The 15,722-nt window shown below is 47.6% G+C and overlaps 2 protein-coding genes across 3 annotated transcripts in view; both read left to right on the top strand.

The window, feature by feature from the left end:
* EPC2 (enhancer of polycomb homolog 2) overlaps window positions 1-1,841 on the top strand; it is a 48,571-nt gene extending 46,730 nt beyond the window's left edge. For both annotated transcript variants that reach the window (XM_051623519.1, XM_051623520.1), the window contains exon 14: window positions 562-1,841. In XM_051623519.1, the coding sequence (XP_051479479.1) occupies window positions 562-634 (73 nt within the window). In that variant the 3' untranslated portion in view covers window positions 635-1,841. The remainder of the gene's footprint in view (window positions 1-561) is intronic.
* A 9,033-nt stretch (window positions 1,842-10,874) lies between these two features.
* Window positions 10,875-15,722, top strand: part of KIF5C (kinesin family member 5C) — a 79,500-nt gene continuing 74,652 nt past the window's right edge. The window contains exon 1 of the mRNA XM_051623517.1: window positions 10,875-11,040. Within this exon, the coding sequence (XP_051479477.1) occupies window positions 10,915-11,040 (126 nt within the window). The 5' untranslated portion in view covers window positions 10,875-10,914. The remainder of the gene's footprint in view (window positions 11,041-15,722) is intronic.

Here is a 15,722-nt window from a genome sequence, read left to right as displayed (position 1 = left end):
AGAGAGAGGTATTTTTAAAAGTAGCAACCATGCTGTAAAGCATCCTTTTACATCATTAATGCACTTAGTTTCTTCAAGTCAGGGGTCTTTCAAGTCATGTCAGCAGATGCCTTGGAAAGTACAACCTTAGCTGAATAGGTCCTGGATTTCTCTACAGAGAAAGATAATAAATGAGAAAACCCTTCAGATTTTTTACATTAGTGCTAAAGTGGAATTGGGGTGGGAAAATCTGAGACCAGTGCTTTGGTCACTAACAGGCTATCTGACACTGAGTCATTGTGGTTTGTCTTGACTTTGCTCCTTCAGGAGACTTTTTGGTACATAATTTAGTCTGGGAATTTACAGTTAAATGCAATAATCTTGTAGAAGGGACTGCACTGTTAGTGGAGTTAGTGCAGTTCTTCAGTTTTAGCTAATCTGTTTCTAGTGTATGTGTTAAGGTTTCTCCCTGATCCAGGTAACAGCTGTGTAAAACACAGCGTGCATGTAAGAAATCATTAAAACTGCATAAGGAAATACTCTTGTTCCACCTGTAACTGTTGAATATTTCTTTTATTGCAGAGAGAACCATGAACCAGAACGACTGGGTTTAAATGGCATAGCAGAGACAACAGTAGCAATGGAAGTGACATAACCTCAAACCAGTGTCTCAACCTGTGCTAATGGTGTAGTCGTTTATATTCCAACTGAATGCAAAATACAGCACTCTGTGGATCACAGAGAACTAAAATGGACCTAAATGGACTATCATTATATCGTGTATTAAGTCGATATATAATGTAAATTTTGTAAAATTGGGAAAATCACTACCTTGTAAAATAGTTTATTTGTATCATCAATATTATTTCTGTTACTTGAATAGTAGATATTCATCATCATGCTTTTGCACTTGAATTTGCAACTGAATGGATTAAAAAATAATTCTTTAATGGGATCATGAGCATGAAATGGGATCCTGCATCACTTGTTTTAACTATTTATTTTGCCATGTTTACATTTTGTATCTTGTACAAATAAATCCAACTTTGTGTCTAAAAAAAAAAAAGTTAAAGATTCATAGCTAGGAAACAAAATTCTTGTAATTTTTTTCTAAAGAAAATGTAAAGTTTTCACTTGGTTCATTTTGTTTCACAATTTGACTAGATGGACTTTTTGGTAAATACTTTAGTGGCATTTCACTGTCAAATATGAAGTTCAAGGCAAAATAGTATTTTCTATTACTGTGCAGGGGAAAGGGATGGATCGATACATGCAAATTTAATGTAGTAACTCACTTTTCCATATATTTTGAATGTATATTTCTATTTATAATACCAGTTTATAAAAATAATTACACAGGAAAAAAAAAAAAACCTGACTAGGAAAATTATGCATCTAGCACATATAAAGTTGTGCAGATATGAGAAAATTTTCAACTGATGACATTTTATCTGAAGACTGCATATTTTAACCGGCTTTAAAACTGTAACACACCACATAAAGGATATTTTACCAGGTATGTATTGCATTATATATCATTGCAATAATTAATTATTGGATGTCTAGATATCGAGCCATCCCAGGTGGTGGGGGGGAGGGAGGGTTGTGGCAAGATTGTCTTTTCAATTTTGGAGAGTTTTCCTGTGGCTACAAGGCAAGTAACGGGTTGGAAAAAGTCTGACTGTAAGCGTTGGACACCTTCGTAGTGTAGTGTTTTAGTGACTTTTTTTATACGGTTCTTGTAAATTAGATACGTGTAGTGGTGTTTCAGAATGTTTGTTTATGCACTAGTTCAGACAACTTTCCCTGTTACTTGTTCTTGATAAGTGAAAACTGCAGGGAAATAAAAATACATATCAAAACATGGACATGTTGCATATGTGTTTATTTCACAATGTGCAAGCGAGATTGAAGTGTCCGTTTTAGAGGCTAGGAGGGGTCTGATGGTTTTGACCAAAGCATGAGCACTTTTTTCCAAAAGGTTTCAGTTTATGTGATTGTTTCCTCTGCTTACAGTATACGGTAGGGGAGGCATGGTCTGGTAGTTAGGACCTGAGACCTGGCAGTAATCAGGACAAGACAGTTTCTCCCCCTCTCCCTCAGGAAACTCAAGATATGATTTGCGTGTCTGTCATGCAGTCGGTGTATTTTTTCCTCTTGACATTTTATATAAAGAGCTATTTTTAATCTTAAGTTGTGTTTAAACATGTTTTGTCTTACATTCTGCAAGTCACAAGTTCTGACAGCTGAAGATGCATGCAAAGCTTTCAGTACTGGGAGCTTGTCAAAAGCTGGTGTCTGAAATGGACTGTTTTGCATAAGTGATGCTTTCTTTTCTGTTCAGTATGGAGCCTGCACGGAGAGATGGTAAGAGATTGGATCAGTTGAGAACAGTCAGAGGAACCCAGCACACAGGCAAGCTGGCTGGGCAGGACTGGAGGTGTCAGCACCAGAGGGAGGCACCTCTCTGCTGATCCATGGCTCTGTCTGCATCATGCCTACCCTGGAACTGATACTCCCTGACAAATTGTTCTTTACGTGTACATCATCTCCTCACTTGTGTCTAATGTTTCTGTAGAACTAGGTTAATTTCTGGGAATGACTGTGACCTGTGTAGTCTGAAGTGTGAACAAATTGGTTTTGATAGCAGAATTGTTGGAAAACTGAGTCTGGAAAAGAAAAAAAGCTATTCTCCTTGATATATAAAAAATAATGTAGCTGCTCTAACATATCCCCAAAACCTTTTTGAGGTTTAATGAAAATGTGAAGTCATTTCTTCAGTGCACTGGAAGTTTTACACTTAGCAAAGGACAACTACTGAGCTGGAGTATAGACTCTCCTCTATATGACAAACATAGGTTACTTCCATGGTCAATGGGACTGAAAATGTCTCTGGGATTGCTGCGTATTTGTGACTTGCTGTAGTCTAATCCTCATCTCATAGCTTCAAAAACCTCTAGCTGGAGCTTCCGACTTTTTAATAGATTCTGTAAAAATGTGAGGTGGAGAAAAAGATTTCATGAACTGCAGAGGCTGTCATGGTAAGTGTGCTGCATGTTGAATGAGTTTCATTCAAAGGGTTAGTATTGACGTAGTGTTAAAGTAGAACTAGAATAGCTGTGTTAAGAATCTGTAGCAATTAATTATGTGCCTCAAGTGTAAGAAAAGGAGAGTCATTAATACTGTAGTCCATCGAAATCTTCATTTTAAAAGAAGAGAGGAAAGGCAGTATTGTTAGAAAGCCATGGACTTTCTCCTGAGAGTGGTACCCAGCAGGGAGTACCAATGACCGAGTTGGTTTTGTGCACTGTTTGAAAAGCGTGTCTTGAGGATATGACCTTTTTTTAGTTCCCTTCTTTGATCATGGATAGCTGCAGTATGGTTGGAATAGGGATTTCTGGTTTACTACCTATTAGGGAATGTTTTCCAGGTAAGATTTATAAATGTAGTTTATGTAAAGCAATTCATCTTGGACTTCAATTGTCATATGCATGTTTTCCCCTACATGGCAGATACCTGAAAATGAGGATTCTTGTCCTAATAAGGTTTATGTATGTACTTCATCTGTAGGTTGACTAGAGTTCTGGTATGTGTTTAATTGTAGGCATCTTGCTCCTAATTCTGCTGTAGGGTGTTCCCTCCCTTCTCCAAACAACATCAGAACACTATCTTGCCCTGTTCACAGAGCCTCTTCTGTAATCAGCTGCCACAGACTGGATATGTGGGTTCCCCCATCCCCATACAAACAAGACAGTTGCTGCAGCCCCTTTGCTGCTTCCTGATGCTTCGACTTCTGAGTCTCCTTTTCCTTCCCTGATAGTCCATGTGGCATCATGCTCACAGCTAGGCAGTCTTCCTCTTAGTTTCCAGGAAGAACTGCTCAGACCCCAAGAGTAGAGTGTCTTGGCAGAAATTCCCATCTTAGAAGAAGAAGGCTCTGAAGGCTACAGCAAACTGTCTTTATACAGGACAGACATCTCAACAGACTTTTTGCATTTGTCTTCAGAGGAACAGTTTCAAATTTCACTTCCCTATTTGTTCTGCTTTTAGGTTTTGCAATATTCAGCCTTATTCTTAGGAGGATAGAGAATGACCTTCAAAAATTAAAGCAGGTCCTCATGTAAACTGCTACTCAGGAAAGAAGGAAAAAGGAAAGTTATCTCTAACAGAGAGAGGAAATGCAGACCCAGACAGTTTAAGTTGGGCTGACTGTAAGAGCCAGGTGTTTACATTTGAACCAAGATACATAGTAGATAATTGTTTTTCTTCTGATCTAACCAGGTAATTATGTGTAAAATACCAGATATGGACAATTGCAGTCTTTGAACCAAAGCAACTCTGGGCCAGTTGTATCTCCCTGGAAAGCCATCCAGACCCATCCACATGGAGGCAGTGGTACGCTGGTGTTTGGAAGCCCTACTGTGGATGGAACCAGTTGTACCTGGAAGTACCAGGCAGCTGCTTGGAAGGGGACTGCTCAGGAAAAGAACATTCAGTTTTAGGGTGAGGGCAGTGCTAACCTGCAGCCATGGCAGATCCACCATGAGGGCTGTTGTACTTCCCAGCTCATCCTACCATAACTGCATTACTTGGAGTTTCTCATTCTGGGGAGCCTGTGGCTCCCATTACAGATACCCTGCTCTGTTGCTGTAGCCTACGTAGAAATGAAGCAGCTTCCCAGCTGCTGCAGAGTGCCTGAATGTGCATAATGGCAGCATTGCTGCTGGAGGCCAGTGGTAATGAGTTGAGAACAGCATGTGTGTGAAATGGGAATAAATTTGGTAACTTCACAATGCTTTATTTAAATGACCAGAAGGAGAACGTAAAGATGAACTTCTGACAGAATGTAATACTGATTTCATTTCTGTTTCGTAAGAAAGTCTGCTGGCTAACAATGAGTTTGAAGTAGTCTGCAATTTTTACTCATATATTATTCTGTTCTTTTAAGCACCTAGTTCACCAGGTACTTACCTTGTGTGCCTTGTCCCCCTGCTGGGGACCACAGAGCTGCCTTAAAGGAGTGACTTCAGGACGCCTTCAGATGACTTCTCTTAACTGACTGAAGGTAGTTCCATCTTGCAGCTTCAGACTGTATGGGAAAATGTAGGGATATCAGTGTCCTGCTTGCAGCAGTGTCTGGCTAGGTGAGGTGAAGTTGTCTCTTGTCCCCAGATTGGTTTGATTATGCCATCCTGCTGCAGTGACAATCAGTACCCACAGTAACATTCCCTAATATGAGAATGTTTGTTTCTGAAGTGCCTTTCTGTTACACAGGAGGAAAAGAGACTTTCAAGCTAATTTCCCTGCTTCCTCAGTGACTTGCTTGTTGCCAAGTCACCTAGTCCATCTTGAAATGCAATCCAGGTGTGCTTTCGTTATTGTTGTTAGTGGTGTACTGTCAAAAAATTAATGAAAAGCACCCATCCAAGTTATATTTTGCTATGAATTTAGCGCCAGTTAATCACAGTCTGAATTGTCACCCAGCAACTATAATTTAAAATAAAAATAATTTTTAAAAAAGGAATGTAGTTAGAATAGGGCTAAAAACTAAAAGGGAACATAGCACAGTTGAACTGCTTCCTGAACATGGGCTACATCTACTCCTTGGCAGCTTTGTCCACTCCTGCCCCTGAATACCAGCATCACCTGCCCGTTCTTGCTCCGTGTGTAGTAGTGTTGAACATGGTGGTCCCTGTACCAACTGTGACAATCATCCAGTGCAGCCCAGTGTCCCTCTGCAGTCTCGGGGCGAGTGGATGTGCAGGCACGAAGAGACACACACAAATCCATGTGGAAAAGGAGAGATGTCTTGATGTGCCAGAACAACCTTTCCCCTCTACCTCAGTTATGCTGCTTTTTTTTCTGAAGTTACAAGTGTTGCTGTGACCAAGAATGGGAAAATCTGTTAAGCCCAATCTGGCTTCAATCCATTACACACTAATTTAACTCTAATACATGCACTCTAATAACTCTAAATGTAATTACACAGGAAGATCAATTAGAGAGCAAGAGGCAAATGAAGGAGGCAGGCAGTTACAAATGACAGAACTGATGTATCAGCCTAAGTCCTTTCCTCTGCCAGGAGCACACAACTGCTTCCTTAGGGTTCTGACAGGTAAAATGCAAAGGCTCTGAGCACAGTATCATTTTCTGACAAGATCTTACTTACTTGGGAAACGCCTGTAAAAACAAACCAGTTCTGTCCCTGTCAGCTGTTGAGCTTCTCTAAGGGTGGCAGAGAGAAGTTAACAGAGCAGAGGCTGATCGGCTGACCAAGGCCAGGCTCAGCTGATGGTTCCCCTTGAGGACCTTAGAGCAGTGGAACCGCTTTGCAGCGGGGATGCAGGGCCCTGCTCCAGCCCCTGTGCCCCGGCTCTGCCCGGGGGACAGGCTGGTGGCAGCTGGCTGGCAATTGATGGCAGCCTGGTGCTCACTTTCCCACCACGGCTGTTCACGCTTCGCTGACTCTTCCTGGATTAATGTTATTTCATTGAACCCTGCCCTGGGGATAAAGGGATGCTTTAAATAGCAGCATCCCCCATCTTCCTGATGACGATCTGACTAGACTAGTCATCCTGGTTTTAAATCAAGAGCTGTGTAAGTGACGCCAGGAGATGGCATCATCTGCCTGTGATGCTGTTTTAACTCTTTCCAGAGTGTTTGGTAATGGACACGTTCCCCCTTCCAAGGAAAGTCAGTCTGCAGGGCTTGGGTGTTGTATATTTTTTAGTGGCATCAGGCTTCTTTAATTATACGAAGCTATAATTATTTTTTTTTTCTCAAGATACAATCCTTTTATTTGAGTTAATTATTGAGTAACCCTAAAGAAAGGATTGGAGCTTGAAAAAATATTTTTGAGTATTGGACACCCAACTCAAGCATTTTGCTGTGTGGTACAAAGTGATAAAAATGGATGTTTCCTTTTAGCAAACCTATTTTTTTTTATAGGTGGACGAATATGACTATGCATAATGTGAATAATTTATGTGGAGATTGAGATTTTTATGTGTACTTAACATACTTTTTAAGGTAAGCATATATTGAAGGGGTTTGCAACTCAGAAACAATGGCTGCTCTTAAGCTCCCTGCTACTAGAGCCCAAACAGTTTCTGAGGGAGTATCTTTTTGCCTGGCAATGCTCTTATTTCCAGATCCAGCCTTTCTGTGCAAGTGTGAAAAAGGAACACCCCCCCCCCCCCGGCCACCAAGAGATGGTTACATGTCTGATCAAAGGATGTTTGCTGCTGGGATAATCATCTTGGCTGACCAAGAGTGGCACTTACGTAGATCCTATACATTTTGCTGTTATTTTTTTTTCCTTTGCCTGGACAAACGGTCTTGTAGCCCAGTCTCTCCTGGATTATAGATGTGTCTCCTTGCCTTGGTGATGTAGGGCTGTGCAGACTAGGTTGGGTCTGTATCTCAGTTCCTCCAAGGTACCTTCTCAGCATTTTTTAGCTCATTTTGTTGCCTATTCTTCAGCCATTGGCTTCCTCTATTTGTTTTGATTCCTGTTAAACACCTTGTGTTCTGGCTTTGTAAAGGTTTTCCCTCATGCACTCCTAACCATGTCTTCTGGTGTCAGTAGGACAGTAACTATCCTTGACGTTTACAATCCCTTTTTGTCTTGGGGATCCCAACCCTTTTGATACCTACTGGAAGAAATCCTTCACTACTCCTTAACCCGTAGACATATCTCAGCACTTATGACATGAGTATATCATCAAATTTCTTCTTGATGGCCAGTGACAAGACTCCAGAACCAATGGCATGTACATTAAAGCAACTCTCCTTGCTGGTAAGTTCTGCCCCTGGCCAGCACTGGTGTCTGTTCATTGCACTGCGTTGTTAAAGGCAGCAGAAATTCAACCTTGTTCTTTTTCTCCTGAAGCTCCTTCCCAACTCCAAAGCTCATTCCTGGAGCCCAGAAGCAATGAAAGGAAGCCATGTTCTCTTGGCTCTGTAGATAGAAAATGGGTTTTTTTACTGCAGAAATGCCCAGGTGCCTGTTCCCTTATTTCTGTAGGACCATCTCTCTGTCAGAACCCACATTCTGCTGTTGTTCAGAACCTGTCACATGCCCCCTTCTTGGTTTGCTGCAGCCTGAACAGCTCCTCTACAGACCAATGCAGACTCATTGTTCTCTTACAGCCCTGCCCCACCACCCCAGTCTTTGAGGAGGGGATTTGTTACTTCTCTTGGAGACCTCTGCCATCCCGGGCTCTTCAATCAACTGTCCCAGCTGAGGTTGGGTCAGCTTGAGAATTTCTTCAGGAACAATCAGGAATTGCTGTCAAACCATAGCTAATCTGCCAGTGTGATCTAAACTCTGGGCTTGGTGTCTATCTGGAGAACTTGCTGGAAACGTAGGAAAATGAGATGACATCAAGGTTCTTTCTTTCACTTTTCTCTTGCTTTTCTCATGTGCTGTAGCTCAATAAACCCAAGAGAACTATAGCTGTGGTGGTGCTTCTTGTAAGCACACCATCTGTAAAGAGCCATGGCTCCAGGAATGAAAGAAATTAATAGTGACAATTCTTAAGATGACATCAGCAGAGTATGCCTACTTTTCTGTAGCGTGATAGCTCCTATTTTATGTGAAGCAGTTTCCCAGCCAACTGTAAATCATACCTTCCATCAGGCACCCAGAACAGCCTGGAAGAAGCTCACAAGCTCAAGAGGTTCTGATCACTCCTGAACCTGGCTGGAAACTAGTGTTCCTACTTGGCTGCTTAACCCAGTAATCTGGTAATAAGTAGTGAAAAGAGCAGCTTTGTGACAGTACAGCATTGTCTACAATACAGACAATGTCATAGTGTTTGTGGCAAAATTGGTGAGAAAAGGTGGCTCTTCAGTGCATTCTTACTGATTGCAGATTATACCCACTCTAATAGGAAAACAGCAGTTTGCCTGTCTTTCTGCAAAATGAGCTCTTGATAATGGAGAAAAACAAGGATTAATTCATCGAGGGTTGTCTTTTATGACTAAGCCCCTGCTTGTCATGACTAACGAATTTGCTTTTCAGGGCAAAAGCTTGAAACATAAGAGAAATAAAAAGGGCTAGATAATTGGTAATCCATGGGAATAAATCACATTATGTAATAATGTCTTATCACATCCTGCACATTGCAAACTCTCCCTGCTGTAATTGCTTTTAAGAGGGCATGAGAGCTTTTGTAACCAGCCTGCTCTCTTCACATCCACATCAGGCAGTGAGGACAACCACTGTGGCTGGAAGAACCAGGAATTTCTGCAGAAATGCTGAAGAACTGACTACCATCATCTTAATTGTATGAGAGAGGCTAATTTAACGAGAAGGGTTCTCTTTTTTAACGAGAAAGGTTCTCTGTTCTTTGGAGGAAACTGGTTTCAGAAGCTGCTTGGAGATGCTGAGGTCCAGGGAACGCCTGCAGCTTTCCAGAAGACATTGACAGTTGTTGCATTCCTCTTGAAAGCAGCCTAGCCTCTTGCAGGGAGAAAATGACAGATGAGGAAGACCATTTCAGACAACTTGGATCCAGTGAAATGAACTAGCCTTGGCACAGAGTCGGGCAGCAGGAGAGTAAGGAAGAAACGTGGTCAAAACATGGAGGAGGACAAGGACAGCTCCCTGAAGGATAGGAACAGGGCCCAGACACTGGTTTGTTTTTTTTTCCCAGATGCTGATTCACTGACTGCATCATGGCAAACTTCTTGTGAATTTAACAAGGCCAAAGCACCACCCAGGAGAGGTGCCCCTGCTTGTGCTCACCGAAAAGAAGGGTAATGCAATAAAGTGCCAGAACGACAACCCGGAATCAACATCCTTTAACCCGGCTCTAGGTCCGGCGTGTGTCAGGGGCCCAGCCCCAGCCTCCAGCCCTCTCTCCTGGCCTCTGCCCTCCTCTCCCTGCCCCGCACCGCCAGGCCTAACCCAGGAGACAGCACCTACCCCGTACAGCACGGAGCCGAGCCCCCTCAGCTGCTTGGCTGAGCGCTGCCGGCGGGCAGCGGCGGGCAGCCCCCGCGGGAGCGGGAGGGCTTCACCCCGGTTCCTCGCTACACCTTACCGGGGGCGGAACGCTCGCCGGGCTGCTGCGGGCAGGGCGTCCCTCCTTCCCGGGGTCTCTCCCGTCCTCCCGAGGGGACCCGTTGGGAGCCGTTGGGGCCGCGCGGGCTACGCGTCCCGGCAGGCCCCGAGGGCTCCGCACCGCCCCGCTCCCTGCACCGCCCCGAGGGCTCCGCACTGCCCCGCTCCGCTCCCCGCTCCGCACCGCCCCGAGGGCTCCGCTCCGCTCCCCGCACAGCCCCGAGGGTCCCGCCCCGCCCCGCTCCCCGCACCGCCCCGAGGGCTTCGCACCGCCCCGCTCCCTGCACCGCCCCGAGGGCTCCGCACCGCCCCGCTCCGCTCCCCGCACCGCACCGCCCCGAGGGCTCCGGACCGCCCCGCTCCGCTCTCCGCACAGCCCCGCCCCGCTCCCCGCACCGCCCCGAGGGCTCCGCTCCGCTCCCCGCCCCGAGGGCCCCGCCCCGCTCCTCTCCCCGCACCGCTCCGCACCGCCCCGAGGGCTCCACACCGCCCCGCTCCGAGGGCTCCGCACAGCCCCGCACCGCCCCGAGGGCCCCGCTCCCCGCACCGCCCCCGCACCGCCCCGAGGGTTCCGCCCCGCCCCGCTCCCCGCCCCTCCCCGAGGGCTCCGCACCGCCCCGCTCCGCTCCCCGCACCGCTCCGCTCTCCGCACCGCCCCGCTCCCCGCCCCGCTCCGCTCCCCGCACCGCCCCGAGGGTCCCGCCCCGCACCGCCCCGCTCCCCGCGCAGCCGCGCCAGGGCCGGGGGGCGAGGCGGGCGCGGGGGCTGCCGAGCGGATCCCGGCCCCGCCCCGCTCGCTGCCGGGCGTCTGCGGCACCTGCCCGGCCCAGCCACCGCTCCCCGCGGCCGGCGACCGCCCCGCCGCCATGGCGGACCCCGCCGAGTGCAGCATCAAAGTGATGTGCCGGTTCCGGCCCCTCAACGAGGCCGAGATCCTCCGGGGGGACAAATTCATCCCTAAATTCAAGGGCGAGGAGACCGTGGTCATCGGGGTGAGTCTGCCGCATCCCCTTTTCTCGCCTGCGCCGTGCCGTGACGGGGCGAGCATCCTCTCCCCCCGCAGCCCGGCATCCTCTCCCCCCGGAGCGAGCATCCCCCAGCCCCGGAGCGAGCATCCCCCAGCCCCGGGGCCAGCATCCTCTTCCCCCGGGGCCAGCATCCCCCCAGCCCCGGGGCCAGCATCCCCCCAGCCCCGGGGCCAGCATCCCCCCAGCCCCGGGGCGAGCACCCCCCAGCCCCGGGGCGAGCATCCCCCCAGCCCCGGGGCCAGCATCCCTCCCCGCGGTCCCGCAGGTGCCCGCCCCGCGCCCATTGTTCCCGCTGCGGCGGAGCGAGGGAGGGGCGGCGGCGCTCCCCGCGGGGCCCCCTCCCCTCCGGCCGGGCTGTCGTCCCCCGCCCCCCTCCCCCAAACCCCGCGGGCAGGGGGTCTGGGCTCCCCCCCGGGGGTCGCCAGCCGGGCCCTGGGAGCGGTGGGGAAGCGGGGGCGGCCGGCGCTGCCGGCGCTGATGTCATGCCGGTGACTGGGCATGCTCCGCGGGGGCGGCCGTCCGCGCCTCCGCCGCGCCCCTGCGGCAGCCGCCGCGGGAGAAAGTTTTCCCGCTGCTCGGGGCTTTGGGGAAGGGGCTGGAGTGGGATCCGCACTGCCCAGGCTGCGGGAGAGCTCCGCGCCCGGTCCCCGCGCGGCGTCCTCCGCGGTATCCTCCGCGGTATCCTCCGCGGGCGCGCAGCCCTGCGAGGCCAGACAAAGCCGAGCCGGCTCCGAGACTGCCGGGTTGCTGGTCCCGGGGTGAGGGGGCCCTGGGCTGTGCCGGTCCCGCCGAGCCTGGAAGCATCCTTCCGGGGTGCCGGGGGGTCCCTGCAGAGCAGCCCGGGGACTGCGGGAGCATCCCTCGTTCGAGTGACCCACGCGAGGCGAAGTTTTTCTTCTCGTTAAAATATATATATATATATAAAAATCATGTTTTAAACATCAAATCGTTACCCGCTTGCAGCGACAAAATACTCAACCTCTGCGTGCGCGGGGCAGACGCGCACGGAGGTTGTGCGGGGGCTTGTGCGGGGCGGGCTGTTCACAATAGCAAAGGCTTTCACGGGAACAAAAGCGTGTGCGTATCTGGGCCCTCCGGGGTCCGGGAGGTGGCTCAGTTTGTGTGCCAGGGCGCAGCGCGGTCCCCAGCCCTGCCCAGCATCATCCTGCCCGTGCTTGCTTTTCCCGGAGCTGGAGCTTTCCCGGGCCGGTGCCTGGGGTTGGGGTTGTGTTCGGGAGTCCGCTGGCAGTGGGGGTTTGCTGACAACACCAGGCTCCGGTTGTAGTTTTGGTTTTCTGCTTAACCTGCCCAAGTCTTGGGTGTTCTGTTTGGTCTCCTCTGGCTAAACCCATTATCTAATTCGTACCATGATAAAGAGGTCTTAAATCTAACTGATAACACAAAGAACAAGCAATTCCCTGTATGGTTTGTCAAGATTCTTATTAAAACCTCGAGTTTATTAGAAACTTTTTTTTTTCACTAAAGCTGCAAAACAGTTATGAAAAAAAAAGTGAGTCTATTCCGGACATAAATGGCCAACTTGTTTTTCTTCATTTGTGTGAAATGTTCTCTGTGTAGCCAAGTTAATTTGCTTTAGCTGAAGGTTGAGGTCGTTTATCAACAGACTGTTAACAATAGAATAATCAAATTGGTTATCAATCTCAGTCAGCAATGGAGGGCTGTCTTTGGCCAACAAACGCTTGGAATGAAAATGCAACTGTAGCACAGTCCTTCGGATGGTTAAGAAACAAATGTCAGCAAATTCCCCTCCCGCCCTTCAATAAATAAACACTCAGACGTGTTAGAAGTAGATTAAAACGCATCACCTGCAAATCCTTTAAGAACATTATCTTTTTAAGAGAAGTAGAACTTAGAATCCTTTGTGCAAGTCTATAAAGTATCCGTTGTTTGGGAAAACGCTGTGATGTTTTGAAAAGGGTGTTTCAGTCTTGCAGGCAGGAGGGAATTCCTTTAGGAAATGCGAAAAGTAAAAATAATAGCAACTGTCAGTTTCCTACCCTGGAAGTTTACAGAAAAAGAAGTCAGAAAGAAACAAGAAAAGCACGTGTTTGCTCATTTGTATAAATATTTATTTCATATATATATATTCAATTTGGCAGGATCATGTTTGTTGATGATTTGAAAACCTAGTCAGGAGCTTAGTGTGCCTTTCCTTCCCCAGGGTAAAACCCATGTCTTTTTAAAGTGCAGGTTTTAGTCATCTTGACTAGTTAAGTATGTCCTTAAACGCTGCTGGTTTTTTTTCCAAGAGAAACCACCCGCCTGGGGTTCCGTGGGGATATTTGTAATTTCCTAAGTGTAAACGAACGTTTAAATCTTTCCATACTCTTTGTCTTTATTTGCAGCACTGAGCTTGTTGAGCTCTGGTGTAACTTGATCCACAGTGGATGCCACTGCAGTGTGTTAGTAGAAAGCAGAACCATTCGTTATTATTTACTGGCTTAGAATGACTGCTTAGCTCCACCAGATAGTGCCTGGCAGGGGGAAGGAATCCTAATTCTGGTGCAAGGCACTACCAGAGTAGACTTCCTCTAGAAAAGCAGGGGTTTAGTCTCCAAAAGCTCTTAGAAACATTATGTAAAGCAAAAATAAACCAAAACCAAACACCTTCTTTCCTCCCCCCCCCCCCAGTGTTCTACTATAGCATTTGAAAAACACTGCAATGCAGCTTTTATTTTTGTTCCATAAAATATTGGAAAGAAAGGAGTTCTGTTAAAATGTAAAAAACCCAAACAAAACCACCAAAACCCCCCAGGGGAATTCTTTTGTTGTGTCAGAAAACTTGGAATAGAAATTATTGAAAGGAGATATCTACTTTCTCTCACTAGCACATCTGAATATATTTACTTCTTCTTCCCAGCAAACACTTGTGGGGAAAAAGCTTTCTTTCTGAACCTCCCACTATTCCCTCCTGTTACACTCCTCTAGCACCTTGAGCAGATTTCCAACAAAAATTAAAAATCATGACTGAGTGAGATTGCTTGAAAACAATAAGCAATGAAGGAAGTTTAACAGCCTAAGCTAGAGTTTCTCCAGGATACCTTTCATGCCACGAGTAAAGCTCAATCTCCATGATCCCTGTGGTTGCGTGGTTCAGAGCTCCTGGTCAGGGAAGACCTAGGGCCATGTCCTTACTCTGGTCAAACCAGTTAAACCCCTCAGAGATGGGATTTGTTTGATCCAGAGTCAGAACTTCTGGTCTCTTGCATCCATCTTCCTGTGCTCTGCACGTGCAACGCAGTGAAGTATGGTAGATTAAATTGTCTTACCTTAGTTTTTCCTTCGGTTAAAACAGAGAAAACCCACTGTATTTTGATTCCACTTCAAAGTTTTGAATATAAAAGCCTTTTAGATGTATCTCATCTTTAACCATGGCAGGAAAAGGTGACAGCAGTAAATCCATCCCCTCCTTTTGCGGTTAGATACCCAACAGTCTCAACAGACTGCAGTTTCATTTTATGTTTCTGCTCCTCTGCAACCTCAAGGTGACTTTCTGATTGATTGTGTTGGCTGACACACCTAAAAATGTATTTTTCTAGCTGGCTTGCTTCGTCCCGTCTTGTGGGAGAGTGTGGAGCTGTCTGCTGTAGTGGGCAACTGAGGCAGTGTCCTGGAGTGTGGTTCCTTCCTGCTTCCCCTGCTCCTTCAAGCGTGTTTATTCCTGAGCATCTGCAAAGGAAACATGCAGAGAGGCTCAGCCCCTGGTGGGATGCTTACCATGAGGATGCTTTTCAGGTTTAGGTTTCTGGGAGAGAGTGCTTTCACCCTTTTGGTAAAATACTCCCTTCCCAGTAGCAGGAATGTAGTTGTGAAGGGGAATTTTCTCTCTGCTGGGTCTAGAGTCACCACTTCCCTTTCAGCGCAAGGCTGATCTGAAGCGGAGATTTGAGAGGAACGTTTAGAAAGGAGAATCTTTCTAGCCAGCTCAGAAACCTCGTGTCAACGTTACCAGACAAGGGGATGAAAGGCTCTTCATTCTGGTTGTCAGCTGCTTTTCGGCGGCGGGGCGAGGACGTGTGTAAAGCCCGGCTTAGCAGCTCTCTGCTGAGCGCTGAGGTTCCGTGCGGAGCCCTCGGGCTCAGGAGGGTGGCCCCAGCCTCCCGCAGCCCCTCGCTGCCCAGGCTGGGGAGCTGCAGCAGAACTGCCAGCTCCCGCAGCACCCTGCCCCTGGGAGAGCCAGCAGAGAGAGCCAGGAGCCAGCGACGGGCCCCAGCAGGAGTGTGCTTTGCTCACAGAGGGGGGCGGGGGAATTCTGTTGTTTTATCTGCAAAACATTCCTCGTAACTAACGGTTGTGCCTAAAGCCAAACAAAAATACCATCACCTGATCCTCTGTTGCTGTGCAGTGATCATTGCTGGTTCACAGTGTCATATTCCGTGAAGTAAAAGAGAACAAAAATTGCTGGGGGATCCCTTTGCAGCAGGTGGGGTGGAATCTGAGAAGGGCTGTGGGTTTTCTGTCATACTTTCTGCTATAAGTACTGTTTAGGATGCCTTGTGAAGAGATCCTCACTTATTTCCATCCCTGGAATATCTGGGTAGGTTTTACCTTTTGTTTTGTGGAGGCCAGTGAAGTCAGCAGAGTTGGTACTAATGAAAAGAAGAATTGTTCTTAAGTGCCTCCGT

Source organism: Apus apus, chromosome 6 (genome assembly GCF_020740795.1).
Source record: "Apus apus isolate bApuApu2 chromosome 6, bApuApu2.pri.cur, whole genome shotgun sequence".
NCBI lineage: Eukaryota > Metazoa > Chordata > Aves > Apodiformes > Apodidae > Apus > Apus apus.
The sequence above is the reverse complement of the archived record's forward strand: the minus strand, read 5'-3'. Positions and strand labels throughout refer to the sequence as shown.